Genomic DNA, 18,086 nt, shown 5'->3' on the forward strand with positions numbered 1-18,086 from the left:
ATGTTGATTCTGTGACACTATTCACTTTGTTGGATTAACTCTACAATCAAGTGTCTTTGAAAAAGGGCTTGGCTTGGAGTGCCTAAACAAATCTGACGAAAACCTGTCTGGGAATATTTCTCAGAGATTTAATACTTTGTTGTTTGGATTCGCTTAAAAATGAATTTGAAGTGGGTTTTTATTTAAGACCCCACTGGGATGCTATAAATACTTCTTATGTCTTGTTAGTTCGGTTGGTTTGTACTCACCAGACAAATGAAAAATAAAGGGGAGAGCAAGTCCTCAGATAAAGCGACGCCAGCGCTCCCCCAGAAGATTTAAAGGAGGGCTTAGCTAGAAAATGAGTTCAGCTGAACTTTCCATCCCTTGATGAAATACCGTCTTTATGCCTCAGACTGCATGGCACTTAAGGGAAGCCAGCTGTTTGTAACTTGGGCAGCAGGAGACTGAGATTAGACATGGGCTACCAGACTGAGAAAAAAATTACATCACAGTGGAATACACAAGGGGGCAAGCATGTAAGGGGCAGAAATTCAGGCTGGCTTTTTCTTGGGGGAGGGGTTGATTTATGCCGAATGCAATCAGCACAGAGGTTAAAGTTGAAGCTGTCTGAGTATTTAGCTTTTTTTGTTCTTTTGCCAGTTCAAGGCTTGAAACATTGATTTCATGGCAGTAGCCAGATGCTCCAGGAGCACAGTGTTTCTTGGAACCTCGGTGACATTATGAAGCAACAAAGTCTGTCGTAAATCATTCCCTTGCAGCTACTTTGCAAATCGTAAAAAGAAAAAAGGAAATAGCTAGTGGCACGCTGATAGGACCATTTGCTAACGATAAAGTTTAAAAGTGAAACAACCTTTTTGGAGTCTACAGAGGGAGACACAAATACATACAACTGTTAACTGGTTCCATTAGTTTAGATTCTGATAACAAAAACTCTTGAAACTTAGCCCTTCCGTTTGTAATTACACTCCAAGTTCCCGGAGACCCACCTCCGTCAGGTTTTTTTCTCCCCAAACCAAACTCAGAGTGGAATAGATTGCGGGAACAAACTGGGCCAATTGCAAGGCGATCCTTTCCAATTTGAGCCACCCGCACTCGGAAGCTTGCTCCCCTGATCTTAGAGCTATAGACTTTCATCCGGAGTACCTTCTCGTTTACCTCAGCCATAACATCCGATCTCTGCACTGAATCCTCCCACCCAAAAAAACCCTCGGAAATTGGCTAGAAGAATTGAAAAACTCCGAGCCGGTCTGTAATCAAATCAGAGTTACATGTAATATAGTTCAAGAAGAGTAAATCATACAGGTACGTGGCCAGATGCAAAAAAACACTGTATAGTTGCGGGGGTACCATGCAGCTGGTTTGCTACTTTGGTTAATTTCCTCAAACCAACGGTTTGAGGAAATTTGTTGTCATTCCACATTGGAGTTATCAGACATAAGTATTTTCTTCATACAGTAAACTCTCGATAACTCAAACAGCAGGGGAATAGATAAAAATTTGAGTTATCCGGATTTCGAGCTAATGAAAGTTCCCATGTCTTGCCCACACATACACGCACAGTGCACAAGTAACCCTACTTGATGCAGTGGCAGTTGGAGACATGATAAGTGGTTATTTCCTTATATCCAAGAATAAATTTCTTCTAAAAATCAGTTTGCTGAGATTTCATGTTTTTGTTACATATACTTTTCTATTCTACTGATAAGTAAACTGTAAACCACCAAAACTCTGTACCTTTTTTGTGCAGTGCGAAGTGCACAGCCCTTTGCTTGCGTGCCCTGGGTTTTCCTGTTTGGACACATGGTCTTTCCTTGTTAATCGCTTGAGGGCACACCATTTTGCGTTTCAAAACGTTTGAGTTTTAAAAAAACTGAAGAAAATTTATTTGTGTGTGTTTGTCTTTAATTCCCTTATTATTACCTTTCCTTTTTTAAAAATCGGAGTGAAATTTGGCGATGCAAAACAGCATTTCCAGCACCGTGCCAGGAATGCATGTTAGTCAGCATGTGAGTGGCACACAAGTGCTGCAATTGGGCAGGCAGCGGCAGCCAGGCTTTAGCCGTGGCACACACAAAGCTTCCTTCAAAGTGATCACATGGCCACCATAAAGAAGTAAAGGTTGGACTGCTTGTGTGCGGGCTACATTTGGGCCGCGATGGCAATCAGGCTTGCTTGAAAGCTGGGATTTGTTTTGGTTGTGGTTGCGACGAGTCGATTACAATGGCACTGGCGGCAAGCATGCTTGTGTCCTCATGCAAAAAGACAAAGTGCGGTTTGCAGAAATGACTTGTAATGAAAGTCTACACTTTCTTTTTCTACTCATTGTCAGTAATTTGGCACCAGTCTTTTTGGATCTGCCTTTAAAAACTTTGAGTTAAGCAGATGTAGTGGTGTGAGCATTTTGAGTTTGTACATACATGTAAAAGCCTATTCCTTGGGCAGGAATGAAGAATATCATCGAGATAACCGGAGTTTCGAGTTAACCGACTCTGAGTTATCAAGAGTTTACTGTAATTATGCCATATCTCAACACATGAGTTTTAAAGCACAGTAGAGGGAATTACATGTACAACAATTACCTTCATTTCATGTACAGTTTCCACGCACCTTTTCCAAATAAAAAATTTACACACCAAACTGCCCTTACAAGTTACAACTCATTTCATTTTCAATAACTATTTCAAGAGAGATGCCTTCAAAAGTTATGCTAATTTGAATCAACCAAGCAACCCATAAGGTGTCACTTTGATAGGTTTCCTAATATACTGTATACTCTGCATTGACACCGTATCCTTGAGATTTATTGTGTTAGAAAATATGTAAGCAGCGTTACAAATTCCTGACACAGGAGTAGGAAGAAACATGGATACATTTCCCTCAAGATTGCCGCTGAAATGAGCGGTGAGTAAAGATTCAGTAAACAAAATTGTTTTCTGCGACCAAATTACGCGAAGTATTGAAGTTATTCCCTAAAATACCCCCACTCAAATCCCTGTTCTCAGTATTTATCTGGTTGGATCAAACCCTCAGAGGGTCCAAGAAGACGGAGAGAAAATGAAAACAGCCTGTGGAGGTCAAATGGGGTCAAGTGTGCTCATGGCAGTTAATTTGGTGTGATGAAAGAAATCGTCCTCCACTCTTTGGGGCATGTTCTCCCTCTTTGGTGTTCTTTTCTGCAAAGACCAGAAATGCCTCCCTATTTTTTTTTTTTAATCTGGCCTCAATGTAACCCAGGGAGACTGTGATTACACAAATAAATTGGTGAGGGTAGAATTTTTCCCCAAACCTTTTTGGTTTGGGGGAAAGATTTTGAAATGTAATCACACAAAAAAATCTATAAAAGATTGTCTTCAGCGATAAGATTGCGACAGATAACAGGACCCACGATGATAACACATGCCTGTGTTGTGTGATCATTATCAGACATTTTCAAGTGAATAAAAAAAAACATGCGGCAACTCTGAGCTGGCACAGCACAATCATTTTATTTTCCTGCAGTTCTTTTGTTAGCCTCCATTTTTTAATCCTTCTTTTTCCCTCACTGCCTTTGTTGCCACGGCGCCATTTATTTGAACAGGGCCATGACAACTTCAACTGTGACAGATTTGTCTTGACATGTAGGTTAAAATAAGGTTCTTACTAGTTCTGCATGACAAACTTCAGTTTCCTGTAACTGATGTTCGATTCTTTCACTGAAACGTGAGAAACAGGGCATATAAACAGCTGTTTCTGTCGGAGGATATTGGAAAAATCCAACCAGCTCTACTTGAAATTTTATAAATTCTTGTCAAGAATACATATATATTTTGTGAATAAGTAGGACATAGGGCAGAGAAATAGGTCTGTCAGTCAGTGAATGTGAAGGGAAAACTCAGTAAAACTTATTCAAACATGGTATTTCTCTCTAATAACTACAATGTAATGTGTATTGGCAGTGTAATGTTGCCGTTAGCTCCATGCAAGAACTATACCATATAGTTGCCATTTGGCCAATTTACAAGGTCTGGGTAGGACATGCTGTGTTCACACACACATCTTGTTTGTGTCTACAAACAGCACACACTGCATTTGTTCAGTTTTCAGTTGAATGTGTACAGACAGGCAGTGTCCTTTTCAGCTTCATGCATAAAACCGTTTAACCAATCTTCAGGAGAATGTGCAAAACTGGTAACACCTCTTTTTCCTCAAAACCTGAGCATGAAGCTTCATTCATCACAGTCTTCAGCCCTCCAATTTGCTGGTGTGTAGAGTTTCTTCCCAGACATTATCGTTTTCCGTGTAACTTCAAGGAAACTGAATTTCCCAATCTTTTTTTTCCCTCCTTCCTAATTCAGTGAAGCCTTGGCAGATGTCCCCGCATTCACTGTCGAGTTTGAAGTGGAGAACACCACCTCCAGCTCTCGGCTTGCCAACTGGCGCATCGACTACGAACAAGAGCAGCACACTACCACCATCGTCACAACAGTACCTGTGGCCTCCACTTCTGGGCAGTCTGTGATCCCCGTTGTTTGGGTAAAAAAAAATCCCAGTGATGTCTTTCATTCTTTTGTTGTTAAAATGTAGGCGTCAGGAGCAACCCCTAATCTCCAGACACGAGATGTGGGGTTGCCAGTTTCTTTAGGAAGGTGAAATCCTCTTCAGGAAAATACATCTGATACCAGCATAATCCAAGGAGAGGCCGTCACTACCGTGGCATTACACCCATGTACTTGTAGACGTGTTCTCGTACCGGTATTTTTGGCAAGATGCAACACCGTATCAGTCAAAACTGTATTGAATGTGCAATTGTGACCTGTACGTGAGCATGTGTTAATGCAGCACCTAAGCAGCAAGTTCAGTATTTCCAAAAAAATTCAAGGTCATTGGAGAACAGAGAACACACGCATCATGGGAGTTGGCGTACGGCGACACAAGCGCATATCTGTTCCTGAATGACCTGGGACCTGCTTCAATGTGGGCACATACTGATGGAAAACTGAACTTGTCCATTCTGATAACAAGATTTGCCTACACAAGGGGACAATCCAGGTTTTTACGAGAGCGTTGCTGAATGTAATGAAGTCTTTGGGAAATGTTTTTTCATTAAAAAAAAGGGAAGGCGTATGCGTACAGACAGAACAGCTGGCTATACCATTCGAGCCTTGTAGTGTGAGCAAGCTTGATGGTCAAATGGTTAAAGTGGCAAGACTGCATGTGCCTTCTTGAAAATCCTATTGTAACAAGCCTTTACGATTCCTCCTGGTGGGATTTCAGGAAACACTTGGCATAGAGTACATTCAGTCTATAAAGGGCAACCTGCACACTGTATATTTGAATCTCAGCAATCCTTAAAAGCTGTGTCACTTCCTGTGTTTGCATATAAACATGGAGATGACCTTTCTAGTTGTCAAATTTCAAAAGTACATTGTCTGGATGAATACATCCCCCCTCCAAAAAATGTGAAGGGAGAAAATCCACCATTATTAACGTGGCTTAAACATTGGCGGCCGGCTGGGCTGTCTTGTGATTTAGGTTTGTGGACAGGCACAGGAGCTGCCATCACTGCATGTGCTAATGTGGAACCAGACTAGAACATGGCATTCCACGGGCAAGTTCAGGAGGAAACTGCAGCTCAACCAGTAGTCAGTTGCTTTTCAACGCTGCACATGTGCATTTCAGTTACACAGCGAATGACCCTAGTCAGCCTTTTTTTTTTTTAAATCTTGTTATTCACATTTCACCATTGGCTGCGACTCTCGCAACGTACATAGTTATTGAAATCTTGATCAATTATTTTCACGTGAATGGTTCTCTCAGTAATGATAAATGAAATCGGCTATTGATAACCAGTGATGCGACCATACCCCAAGGTCTGGTCTAAATGGTCAACTGGATAGTCCAAACCATCCATCATTCGGGTGGTGTAAGTTGAACTGTAGTTTAGTATGGTCACTGCTTGAACTTGCCTTACGATGCCCAGCATCATGAGGCAGTGACCAGATTAGCTGTTGAAGGCCGTGCTGCTCCTAAAATACAACCCTTGTCACTGCCTTCACCTTCCATGGTGCCAGATTTTTATCACCTCAGGATGATGATGATCAAGTGTTCAAAAGACGGTCATGAGATGTTATAATTTTTTGTTACCATAATATCAAACCTGGTGTTTCAAAGTGACCTTCACCGTTCCAAACACTGACACACCCTGATTAAGAGTTGCCAAGTCAGTCTGCAAAACTTAGACTGGTACACTGTATTTCAGACAAGCTTCCAAGTGCTCAAGTCAGTGTTAGCTTTCCTACAATCAGGCTTCGAACTTTGACTTCTGCATTTAAATCCAGGCACTGGACTCCCTAATCCTTTGTGGCCACCAAACCAGTTAGCACCTGACCACAGGTGTTTACGGTGTGGTGAGTTACCCTCCAAAATATCCTTCCTTCCCCTTCTCCCCTTCCCCTTCTCCCCTCCCCCTTCTCCCCTCCCCCAAACTGACGAACACTCGGTCGGAGACTCAGCGTCTATCCACCCCACCCCACACACCTGTTGCTGATCTTTGTGTGCACCCCTCACCCAAACTTATTCCCCTCAACCAATAAAACCTACCTGAGGTGCATGCGGTGGCGTCACACTTAATTGCCCTGCTGCCAGAACGTCTCGCCAGAAATGTGACACAGCGCTTCTCTGACCAACAAGGGATAATGCTGTAAGGGTGTCCAAATTTCACAGGGCATAGGTGTTTACTAAGCAAAGAAAACACTTTCAGCAACAAGTTAAATTAAGCAATCGTGAGGTATTTCCAAACGCCATACTCAAAGCCCCTAATGAAAATGATACAGATTTCCCACTCTGTTTGTCTTCCAGTTTGAAGGACAACTAGAATGTGTCGTGCAAAAGCATGCCCAGTTGAACTTGTTCAGGGTCAATACTTGTATGTACCTGAGTTGTAATAAATGCACGCTGAAACATCACATGCAGTTTGAAAAATGAATGACATATTCTCTACACTTAATCATCACTACTCAAAAGTACATGACATCTGCCTGAAAAATATCTCCCAACACTACTACACGTACCTTCCTTTGTCAGGCCAAGGATAATTTTTAGTTCTCATTTTTGCAAGATTTGACATCAAAATATTGGTGAACATTTTAACATTGTTCAGCCAAACAAATGTACACATTAATAAAGCTTGTTTCATTTTCAAAACCTGTTTAACAGAAACTTTTCTTTACATTCTGGAAAGAGAAATCTTCATTTCGCATTGAATGCGATGGAAGTTATGAATGAAACTCATTGAATTCATTGTTGAGGCATGCCAAAATTTTTGCCCAAGGAATACCCTTACGCAACCTGGGATATTCTCGTTGTGAATGGAGATGCTGCAAACAGGCTTTCCTGTGCATTAAACAGATCATTTCTGAGCCGCTTGCTTAATGCCCCTTTTCCTGTCTCTCTGTTTCACAGGCGGATGACATCGTCAACACGGCCGTCTTGGACGGCGAGAGGGTATCGCTGCCCATGAGCGTTGTCACAGTGACGCAGTCTGGACAGGTGCAGAACATCACCGCCTCTGCACAGTGTACCAGTCTGGATCCTGATGTCCTCAAGGTAACTTGCTGCAGTTAACAACATGACAAGGCACCCTGCTGCATAGTTTTTTGGCTCTGACTAACTTCATTATAACATCCATAGTTATCCAAGTCACGGTTTCATCTTCTGTGCAGATCCTTTGCACACTTCATGTCCCACAATCCTTTGGGGTCCTCCATTTTTTGATGTTATACAGGGCATTTTGTGTCAGTGGCTTTGCTTTTTGCCATTAGCTCAGCATGGAGAGTAGCCCTAGCCATTTGACAGCAGTGCCTATTTCACACACAGCCTGACTTCAAATATGAATCAAAGATGATCTTGCAAAGTGAAAAAGGTTTTCCCTCTTGTGGGCACCACTTGTACTGCAAATTTTTTTCCCGAGAAGGAAGAGTTTCTTTAGGAGACCATGGGCCTTTTGAAACCACTGTTGCTGTCCTACCAACTGTGTTTCCCAGCCCTGTGCTGATGGTTCCCCCCATTTGTCAGTATCTTTGTTGGGGGGGTATTAGAGGCCTCTAGAAAAGACCTTTGTTTGGTCAGCATCATGTTTTCCCTGATATCTAACAACTTGAAATGGCCCTCCGTCAACAACTCATAAAAAACTTTCTGGAGGTCACCAATTTTGAGCCAAATATCCGAGTGTCCTTCAGCGTGAAATTAGCTTGCAGCCAGTCAAAGCTTTCCGAATTTGGACTGTACAGAGCACCATGAAATAACCCTTTTAATCATCAGGATCGTAAAAAAGAAAAAAAAAAACCTATCTGACTAAATTTTTTGTTGGAGGTTAATCCAAATTGGTAATTTCACAGTAGCTGATGTTGGAGGTTATTCAGATTACCTGAGAGGAAATTTGTCTCTGTGATTGAAATTCACTGGGCATTGGCCTGGATGGTTTATTGATGAAACTAATAATCATAAAACTAGTACAACATTTTATGATCTGGGTGGTAAATAAAAATTAAACGACAGGTGTTCTCTTTAGCGTGTCCATAGGGAGATTCAAATTGTGGAACATTGCTCCAACATTAAGATTATGAAGGTTTATTATGCAACTCTTTACTGACTGTTAAGCAATCAAGTTATTTATTTCCTCTAGTGTAGTTTGTTATTTTTTGATGAATGCTCTTAATACGTATTATGCGAAAGGTCAATCAGAGGAATGTCTTTTGACCTGGCCTGCAATTCTGAGCGTCATATTTGCTAGTGAAACTAACTGAAAAGGTCAGGCGTCATCAAATCATTGCTTGTGCTGAAGCTTAATTTTATTTTCATCAAAAGTTGCTCAATTCGATTGCACATTTCCATGTGGACTCAAAGGGTCCGTCATGTTGATGGATTTTAATATGGAGGGAGTACAAATGGTTAAACATAGAGGAGCCCTCTTGTGATTAGTTTTTGTACAGTGTGTATGTTCATGAAGTAACCCTTCATGAACATACATACATACATACACACATATTTTTTTTAGGCTGACTTGAATTAATAAACTGTGACAATCACAAGATAGTAATTTTTCTCCAAGTCACTCTGTAACTTCATCGTAGACTTTCCTGCAGTGTGAGAATTGACTCACATCATTTTTTGCCCACAGGTCAAGCAGGACTGCAGTGCCCTCTATGTGGATGGGACCGAAACGGGCGGTGCGGTCGGCAAGAAGATTCGCGTGTCGTTTGCCGGGCAGGAGGTGTACAAGGCATTCAACGTCTGGTACCCTGAGTTGCCGCTGGAGGTTGTGCTGTCCGACCCCAAACTGAGCCTGATCAGAGGGTGGAAGATCCCAGCTGCTACTCAAAATCGGTGGGTTGGACAAGTATTGCTGAAGATAGAAAACCAAATTGCTAGCGGGTTGCTGCCGTAAAAAGTATAAGAAGTGAATCAGATAAGATACCATTGCTATGTGGACTAAGAAGGGAGCTGGATATGTGGCAGCGCTCTCGGTATGACAAAGGCATTCTAACATTAACGGTTTTCCGCTATAGTGAGAATGATGATATGAGAGCAAAGAATTTACAGTTACAAGTACAGAAATGCAGAAATTGTAATATTGCTCAGGTATAATATACAGAAAAAAGGATAGCATTTGATTAATGAGCCTTTATCAAATCTTGTCAGTACAAAAGAAATAAGTACACCACAGAAGTGTTCATTCAAGAAAAGGTAAAAGTCATTGTAAATGACACGTTTTTCATGTCAGTAGCTTATCTTTGTCAATAGAGGGCGGCATGAACAAACTGTAGTTTTCACATTTCCACATTTTATTCTGATTTATAAAGTTGGAATCCATGCAGAATGGACTTTCTTCCGATTTACTGTTGTCAATGTGGTGAAATGTAGTACAGTACAGTTGTATATTTCCACAAGTCAAAATTAAGCGAAGAAGATTGAGAAGCTTTGTTGGAAATTGACATTCACTGTTTTGTTGTCTATCTTGTGAAATGAATTTCAGGTCCAGACGGGATGCCCAGCAAACGTTGGACTTAGGGGCGGAGACATTGGGGTTGTTAGGTCCCGGTAACCTCCAACCAGACACCGGAAGGGATAACACTGCTAAGGGGAAATGCAAACTGCGGTACCAGCAAGCCAAGGTGGACGTATACACGAGGTTTTATGCTCCGCAAGCAAATACAGGTGAGGAGACAACTCGTCCATTACAGAGTTGTACACTCAGACTTCCCATGCAGACTTCCCAGGCAGATTTACAATGCAGACTACCAATGCAGACCACCAATGCAGACTCCCGATGTGGACTTCCCATGTAAATCTCCTACACTGACGTGCATACTGTACAAACCTGCCACACATTTTTTTCTACTAAGTGGAGTTACGCCATTGTGTAAAGTTTCGTGAAATCGGCTGCTGGCTCAACTTAAGCTCCAGCTTTGGAGTCCTCTGAAATATTTAAAGAAAAAAATTGAAAAGATTTCCATAGTACGCCAACTAAAATAGGCCAAAAAAGTAGGCCAACTAGACCTTCACTCTTTTTCCCCAAAACTAAGCTTCTGTTGTGCATCCATGCTCTGAAAGTCCTTAGTGCTAAACATTTTACTTGACCCAGTCAGTCGGCATGCCACACATTGTTATAGGCCAAACCTTTTATTTCACTACAAGATATTGTTCTCTTCTGTATGTTGACAGTCCCGCGCCTTACCGGTCTTAAGCAGTACTTGTACGGGGACGACATACGCCATCATGTGACTCATCACACCCGACACCAACTACAAGCTGTAGATCAAACCATCATTCTTGTGGAAGGCACAAGGGTCACAGGTCTGGCAGAAGGGATGACCCAAATCCAGGTAAGACGTGAGGAAACCTTTTGTACATGGAGTTTCAGTCGTTGAATTGTAGCTTCAATGACATTTTTTCTAAGACACAGCATTATACTCTACTTTAGGTGTATGAAAATTATTTGATATCCTGCCAAGTTAAATATATTGAAAAAGACCCTCAAAGTCTACAATTTTGCTGAGCTGCTGAACTCAGAAGTACTCCTAGTATATCTGATCCCTGTACTTCCCATATATCTACTGTTTGTATAGTCCTTGTTCTTGTCCTTCCCAGGTCGGGGTACAAAAGCTTTTAGCTTCACCCACTTGCCTAGATATTGCCCTCTGTTTTTGTGCTTAAGTGTTAATATTATTTGTAATAATTTAATTGTTTAAATGCCTTTTGAATCTAAATACGTGCATTCTTGTCTTTTAGTATAGCAATGTACTACCTATGTGTCTTTGTAGGGCAATGTTGAAATAAATGTTTTTCCAAATTCAAATTCAATACTCTGCTAAGCCCAAAAAATACCTTCTCAGCAAAAAGTGGTCACCACCTGTGCTTTCTGTGATTTGTGATTGGTCCCTAACCAAGTTTTGCTCAGCAAGTAACTTCCCAGAGCAGTTCCTGCTGTGATTGTCTTGCCTGACTGCTATAGCAGTGACGATTCTGATCCCTAAGTAATGCCCATGTATACCGCCCTCTCTAGTCCACATGTGAAAGTGCAGGTTTGTGTTTGCTGAGATGGTATAGTTCGATTAACCCTAAAAGAGCTGGGATCCCCCCTCCGCCCAGAACTCAGCTGTCCAGTGCACAATCCTAATGAAACATACACATGCAGACACTATCAGTGCAAATTTCGACTAATTCAAGCTTAAGGTTTTGTTGTTACGGTCATTGGAAGTGCAAGGCCTCGTGCATGTTGGCCCATGTGCATTGGGGAAGTCAGTGGAATAAGTATGCAGTTTTGCTGACCTGTCTCGAAAAAAATGGGCATGGCGTGAGAACTGAATGTCTGACTTCGACAGAATAGACCGATTGCGCCCGCTAAGTCACATGACCAAGAGTGGGTATCAAACATCAGCAAACATGGTGCCGTCCCATCGCAGAGTGTGTCGTCAATGCCTTTTACTAAACTAAAGCCAACGGTCAGTAAAGTAATCAGACTACTGATGTGCTGAGCACTATGCCAAAATTCGGCTTTATTTTTGGTAAACAATATTTATGGCACACTTTGCTATGATACCCACTAAAGGTCATGTGACGTAGCTGGCACAATCAGTCTGTTGATGTGCAAATAACCACAAGATGTTACTTCCAAAAGATGACTAATGAAGACTTGGTGGATGAAAAAATACACTAAAATGACATTGGAGGAAACGTCAAGGTGGGGTGTGCTGATTTCGTCCTTGTGATTTAACCATAAAAAAGTTGGGCAGAATCAATCCCCTTTCCCCAACTCTTCTATGGTTAAATAACAAAGACACAGATTTTCAAGGCATTTACCAGAATGCCAGCTTTCTGGAAAGGGCTTTGGCTTATTTCTGTCAGCACAAATTTTATGTATTCTTCTCATTAATTTATTAACACAGAACTTGTCATTTGGAATACCCAAAATGTTGAATTTTTTTTGTAAAAACAAACCAACACATCAGTTGCCTCTTTTCATCTCCTTTGGCACAGGTCATAGGTCAAGACGGCCAACAGGTGCTGGGCGAGGCTACCATTGCAGTGTCAGACAACAAAGTGGAAGTGTCTGAGCTCCACGTTGGTCTGGTCTCCGGACTCGCTCTGCAATCGGTGCCTCTTGCCCCTGAGAACAGTGGGAGAGACCGTAGCCTGACCAGGGTCTCTTCCAACAGGGCACTCTTTGCTGAGTTCCAGGTGCGTGAATTGTCAACTCTGTCTCAATTAGCCTAGAGTGCATCGCACAGAGTTTTGTCATTCAGTTTAGAACTGCTGCCTCATTGTGAAAAGTGGTACATCCATGGCAACCAGTTCACAGTTCAGTTAACATCCTGAATTGCTTATCTGAATGAGTGCACACATGCACATACATTAGGAGTAGGTTTCTGGCACAGATCAAAGGCTGGTTTATACTTCAGGTAAAAGCGAACGAATTTGACGTCACAAAAAATTTGTAGCAAAATTTTGAGTTGAAATGTGTTGAACTTTTAGGAATTTGCAATATTTGATCTGACGTCACAAATTCACATTCATTTCTGCTTTCATGCAAAGTATGAACCAGCCTTAACTTTATGCTGCCAGGGAGCCTGGTTTGGGCACTTAGGCTTTATACACAGAACCAGGGAGCCCGAAACCAGACAAAAGAGCTAGGCCTTATAACAAAAGACCGTACTCAGAACAAAAGACCGAGCTGTTGGGAATTGCTAACATTTTTTCAGTTCTCAATAGAGGAGGAAATCCGTCATTGTTTTGAAAGATTATACCTCTGTTTGTGGCATTCAGCGCGAACGGATTACCAACGGGGACAAAAGTGCTCCAGTGCTGAGCAATACAATACTGCTGCACGCTTATCTGGCCCCTGTTGATAAGACACCAGCCGCGCACTGTGCCAGTTTGGGGAACAAAAGAAACTTATGTAACGCCACGCAATCTGGGCTTTTTTTACCAGACGGCAGGCCTGGCTGAAATACTCGGGCATCAATAGATGTTGTCTGTTAGATTAGAGTAGCCACCAAACAATCATTTGTGTGGGTGTAAATGTCCAGTATGAAGTTATGATTTTTAAAAGAATTTTGAAAATGGAAACTGTCCCAGTTTCACGTCATTCAACTTCAAATTCCACCCGGCAGCAAGAGGTTTAAGTTGGACAGAAATGATTTTAATCCAGATAAAGTTTGGAAGGTGTATTTTGATAATTTTGATGTTTAGATACAAGTATGTTTCCAAGCATATTACTTCCGTAATCATGACCAGCTCAGTGCAAGGCAAGGGGAAATGCAACAAAAGATATCATATTGAATTCTGTTCTTCCTTACATTCAATTTTTTTTCCCCTGGACTTTGCCCATCAGGAAGCTATAATGGATGCGAGATTGGAGTTTGATGACGGCACGGAAGTGGCGCTGCAGGACGTTGACATCAAAGACTTCGAGGCCGTCATCACAACCTTGAACCCAGAGATGGTCACTAAAAGCCCCGGGTCCACACCCCACCACCCCGCGGTGATCGCTGTGAGGGAGGGCTCTACCACACTCATGCTGGAGGTTGCGCTCCCGCCTGAGTGCCAGCGCCGCAAGCGCAATGGCGCCCTTGCCTTCGACGTCATCCCCGTCAACGTCTCCTTTGCCGACCGGCCCAAGCAGTGGTGGCCGAGCAGCATGGACGAGGACTTGCTCGGAAATGCAGACGGCAGCCACGGACGGATCCGGCTCACTCCTGAAGCAGCTTCTGTGGATTATGGTGTGGTACGCAGTGACTATGACCCAGACAAGAAGAGACCAAAGCATGGTGGAGGAGGGGGCGGAGGCACAAAATCGGAAGGTGGGATCATATCCATCCCCATCGACATTCCATTTCCTTACGATCCCGTTGATGAATTTGATCAAGCTGACAACGCTAACATTGATGGCTCTGAGGAAGATACCAGTGATTATCCTTACACAGAGGAATCCCTTAGCCCCTTAGAGATTGGTATGTACATCGTTTTGGGCATCTTCTGTATTGCCATCCTAGCTTTTATGATCAACTGCGTTCTCTTCATGGCACGCTACCGCCGATCCAAAAAGGTTCCTGATCCCTTAGGGGGTACCTATCCCCAGAATTGGGTCCTGTTTGGGACGGAATTTGACGGGCGAACTATGCCTGTGCCCCACCACAACGAGGAGAGCATCCCAATGAGGGACTTCCGCGATGACAGTAACCATGGCGATTGTGGCAGCCGGGGTGAGCACACCTGTACGGAGAGCGAGGTGAGCGTGGAACGGCACAGCGTGGAAGAAGACGAGCAGAACAGAGCGTGCCTGGAGGAAGGCGTGCTGGAGGGAAAAAAGATGGCTGCCAGTGAAGGCAGCATTCCCCACTGCCACCACGCCTCCTGTGCTGACCTTGATGACCCGGACTGCTGCATCACAACTGACAGTCACGAGACTGCAGCGTTCATTGCATGCCAGTGTCAATGCCAATGCTACACTGACAGCGATCCCAACGTCAACAATGACAGCACAGCTGAAGAGCGGGACGACGAATCTCAGTGCACAGACACTGAGAGGACACCGTTGAACCCTCCAAACCTCCCTCAGGATCCAAGCAGTACGCCCCTGGCTGGGGCCTGCTGTGACCTCCCAGGCGGGGATAGGGACACACACAGGGACACACTGGGTGATGCACTCACTGAAGCACTCTCAGACTCAGAGCTGAGGATAACAATTAATCTTGGGGAGGGGACTGAATCTGTCCACAGCAGCTTGAAATCCCAGGAGGTTGAGGATCTAGACCAAACCTTGGATTACCTTGACGATCACCCCAGCACTTGCTGATAGACAAGCAAGATTTGCCACTTCGAAAAAATGGCCAGTCTGTGCTTAGTGTAAAGATTTGTTCACCAAGTTTTGTGTCAAGAACTTAACACCACTTTGGCAAACAACAACTTTAAACCCTGCTTTACAGTTGCAGTTTTTTAAGATCTATGTCATGTGCGGCATTATTGAGTGTTTTGTCACATTGACACCAACATGTGGTGTTTTCAGTTTTTCTTAACTCTAGCCCGTTTTTCCCCAAAAGCAAATTTTAACCGATTTAGTCTACATGCTCAGGGGGGTTCCTAGATTTTTAAAATATGGCCTTAATGTTGGTAATGAGAGGAAGGGGGCATTATTCATCCAGGCAAGTTTAACGGTTACTATTGGTTGAGCCTCAGGCACATTGTCAATATTTTAGGCAAAGGGGAAGCCACTCCTAGTTCTTTGGCCAGGGCTAGAGAGGTAAGTGATTGAACAGGGGCACCTCAAATTAGTAGAAAAAAGAACTTGGATCTCTGTACTCGTAATCAGGCCCAGTTTTTAGACTAAGACTTTGCATGGGCTCCAGGTGTTTGTTTTTTTTTCCTTCAAATTTTAGACAGTCATCTCTTAAAAGACACTTGGTGTGAATTTTAAAATTAGTTGTTCTCACTGAACCTGGTATAACTGTTAAACTTACTGTCTTAAAAAAAAATGTTAACTTTCTGTCATTTAGCAGCATTTTCAAAAGTCAGTTGACAGAGTAAATTATTCGAAATACGCCTATTCCATTTGAAAATGTAGGTTTTTTACACTTTGTAATGAGTATTTGGCACGCTGTATCAAGCCAGTATTAAAATTAATCTGTATTTAAAAAAGCCTGTACAAAGGTAAATAGTGTAAATAATGTACATATTTATTATTATAAAAAAAGAAACCATATATAATTAGAATTTAACCAATCTTAATCAAGGAATGGATGAAAACACAAAGCATTTAAATATTTTTAAAAACTTATAAATTGTAGTAATAAATTGGAAAGATTTAGGATTTTTTTATTCTGCCGAAAATGTTTTTTTAAATGGTGCTGAGGTAGATGTTTTTTCCACTCCTTATTTTTGAAATTCAAAGCATTTTGTCTCGGTGAAAGGAATAATACTTGCGGTTAGTATTCATCATGTAACATTTCAAGGCCAAACATTCATAAAAGATTGACCATATTATTTGGTTATGTAAGACTAAGTCACATGTTCTCATTGCTTTTCGTAGTCACATCCCAAAGAGGTTCATTTGAAACATAAGTACACAGAACGCTGAATCATAAATCCGTGTTAAATACACAGTGTGTATTTTGCATTATAAATGGAATCATGCTAATCAAATGAATGTGCTACATTACCAGTGTTTTTTCTGCTTTGAATTTAGACTTGCAGAAGCACAATCTAGTTATTAAATTTGGGAAATTGTTTTATTATCAAATTGACTCAACGAGCAGTCCAATCGCTACAATGATTCTCCCGACTGAAACAATTTAGAGTCACTGCAAGTGTCTGAACAGGTTAAATATTGATGATATGAGGAGTAATTGGTTGGAAGTTACCGCTTATACAGCAGTATAATGTTTAAAAAGAAATCAAAACTTACAAACCTTCTCGCAGTGACATTTTGTAATTTCAATTTTTTTAATTCAATTTCAGTACCCATTGTTTAATTCCTCTAACTGGGTTATGAATATTTTGAAAGGATTCGCATTCATGTCCGCCGAGAGCAATAAGCTTGTGTCCTAGTTGCAGACTTCGCTCGTTGATATTGTTGGAAACACTTCCATTTTGTCCCTCAGGTTAAAATGTCGGACAAGTCGTAATTTGATTGGATATCCATTTGAATCCGCACTCCAGATGAGATGTTGCCTCTGGAATGAATTGACAAAGTTAAAAATGCCAGTTTTGACGTAAAAAAAGTTTTTAAGTTTTGGTATGTCACAAAATTCAACCAACCAAGTCACTTTTTACCCGAGATATTTTTCTTGCCATCTGATCTTCGCCTAATGCGTATTGTTTCAATATAAATTATGCTATCTCGCCTTGGTTACTATTACTTTTATTATTTGTAACCATGTTGTACAAAATGCCATGTCAATTTGTACGATAATCCACCGTTGTGTAATTTTGTATCATGGACGAGAATATTCAGTTGTAGGATGTGTTTTCCGTGGACACCATAATGGCATTAGTGAATAAAATTATTCGAAGAAAATGCTGTCTGAACTAATCGATGCTATTGTGTGTCATGCGGATATCGTGCTGTGGATTGAAAACATTTTCCTGGCATATGATGGCAGCGGTACTCTTCAAAAGTGCAGGTACAATTCAAGGTTACTCGCGACTATAGTAAGTTATAGTCATTGTACATGTACATGTACAGTACTGTTCAGTACGCTGTCGTGTGATTAGTTGAACCGCCGTAATTCTGGTTTGTAACCGCAAGAGGGCGCTGTGGTTTGTTACTGCTTTAATTTAAAGCAGGGGCAGGAAATCAAATTGTAGAAAGATAAGGTCCGGCGGGAAAATTATTATTTCCTGTTGAAGAATTGTGGTGGAACGAGAGATTTTCGAAATAAAAAGACATATCGAGGACCATGGTCTTGAAGTAGACCCTTTTTGTCCCACCTAAATAATTTCTGCAATGCCAAGTTGTCAACTTGTGTCAGCCTGGTATTTTGTTTCCAAACTCACTGTGACTGCCCGTCTTTACTTTTAAAAAGCGCAGCCAAGATTTTGAACGCAGA

The 18,086-nt window shown here is 41.8% G+C and overlaps 1 protein-coding gene across 1 annotated transcript in view; it reads left to right on the top strand.

Moving 5' to 3' along the window:
* Positions 1-17,952, top strand: part of LOC147795622 (transmembrane protein 132E-like) — a 50,553-nt gene extending 32,601 nt beyond the window's left edge. Inside the window, exons 4-10 of the mRNA XM_087131513.1 lie at positions 4,338-4,515; positions 7,444-7,587; positions 9,161-9,366; positions 10,016-10,197; positions 10,705-10,865; positions 12,520-12,720; positions 13,874-17,952. Coding sequence (XP_086987639.1) covers positions 4,338-4,515; positions 7,444-7,587; positions 9,161-9,366; positions 10,016-10,197; positions 10,705-10,865; positions 12,520-12,720; positions 13,874-15,337 — 2,536 coding nt within the window. The 3' untranslated portion in view covers positions 15,338-17,952. The remainder of the gene's footprint in view (positions 1-4,337; positions 4,516-7,443; positions 7,588-9,160; positions 9,367-10,015; positions 10,198-10,704; positions 10,866-12,519; positions 12,721-13,873) is intronic.
* The last annotated feature ends 134 nt before the right edge of the window (positions 17,953-18,086 follow it).

The sequence above is a fragment of the Acanthaster planci genome, unplaced genomic scaffold (genome assembly GCF_054643075.1).
Source record: "Acanthaster planci isolate LZ-2023a unplaced genomic scaffold, COTS_SCS Contig1, whole genome shotgun sequence".
Lineage (NCBI taxonomy): Eukaryota > Metazoa > Echinodermata > Asteroidea > Valvatida > Acanthasteridae > Acanthaster > Acanthaster planci.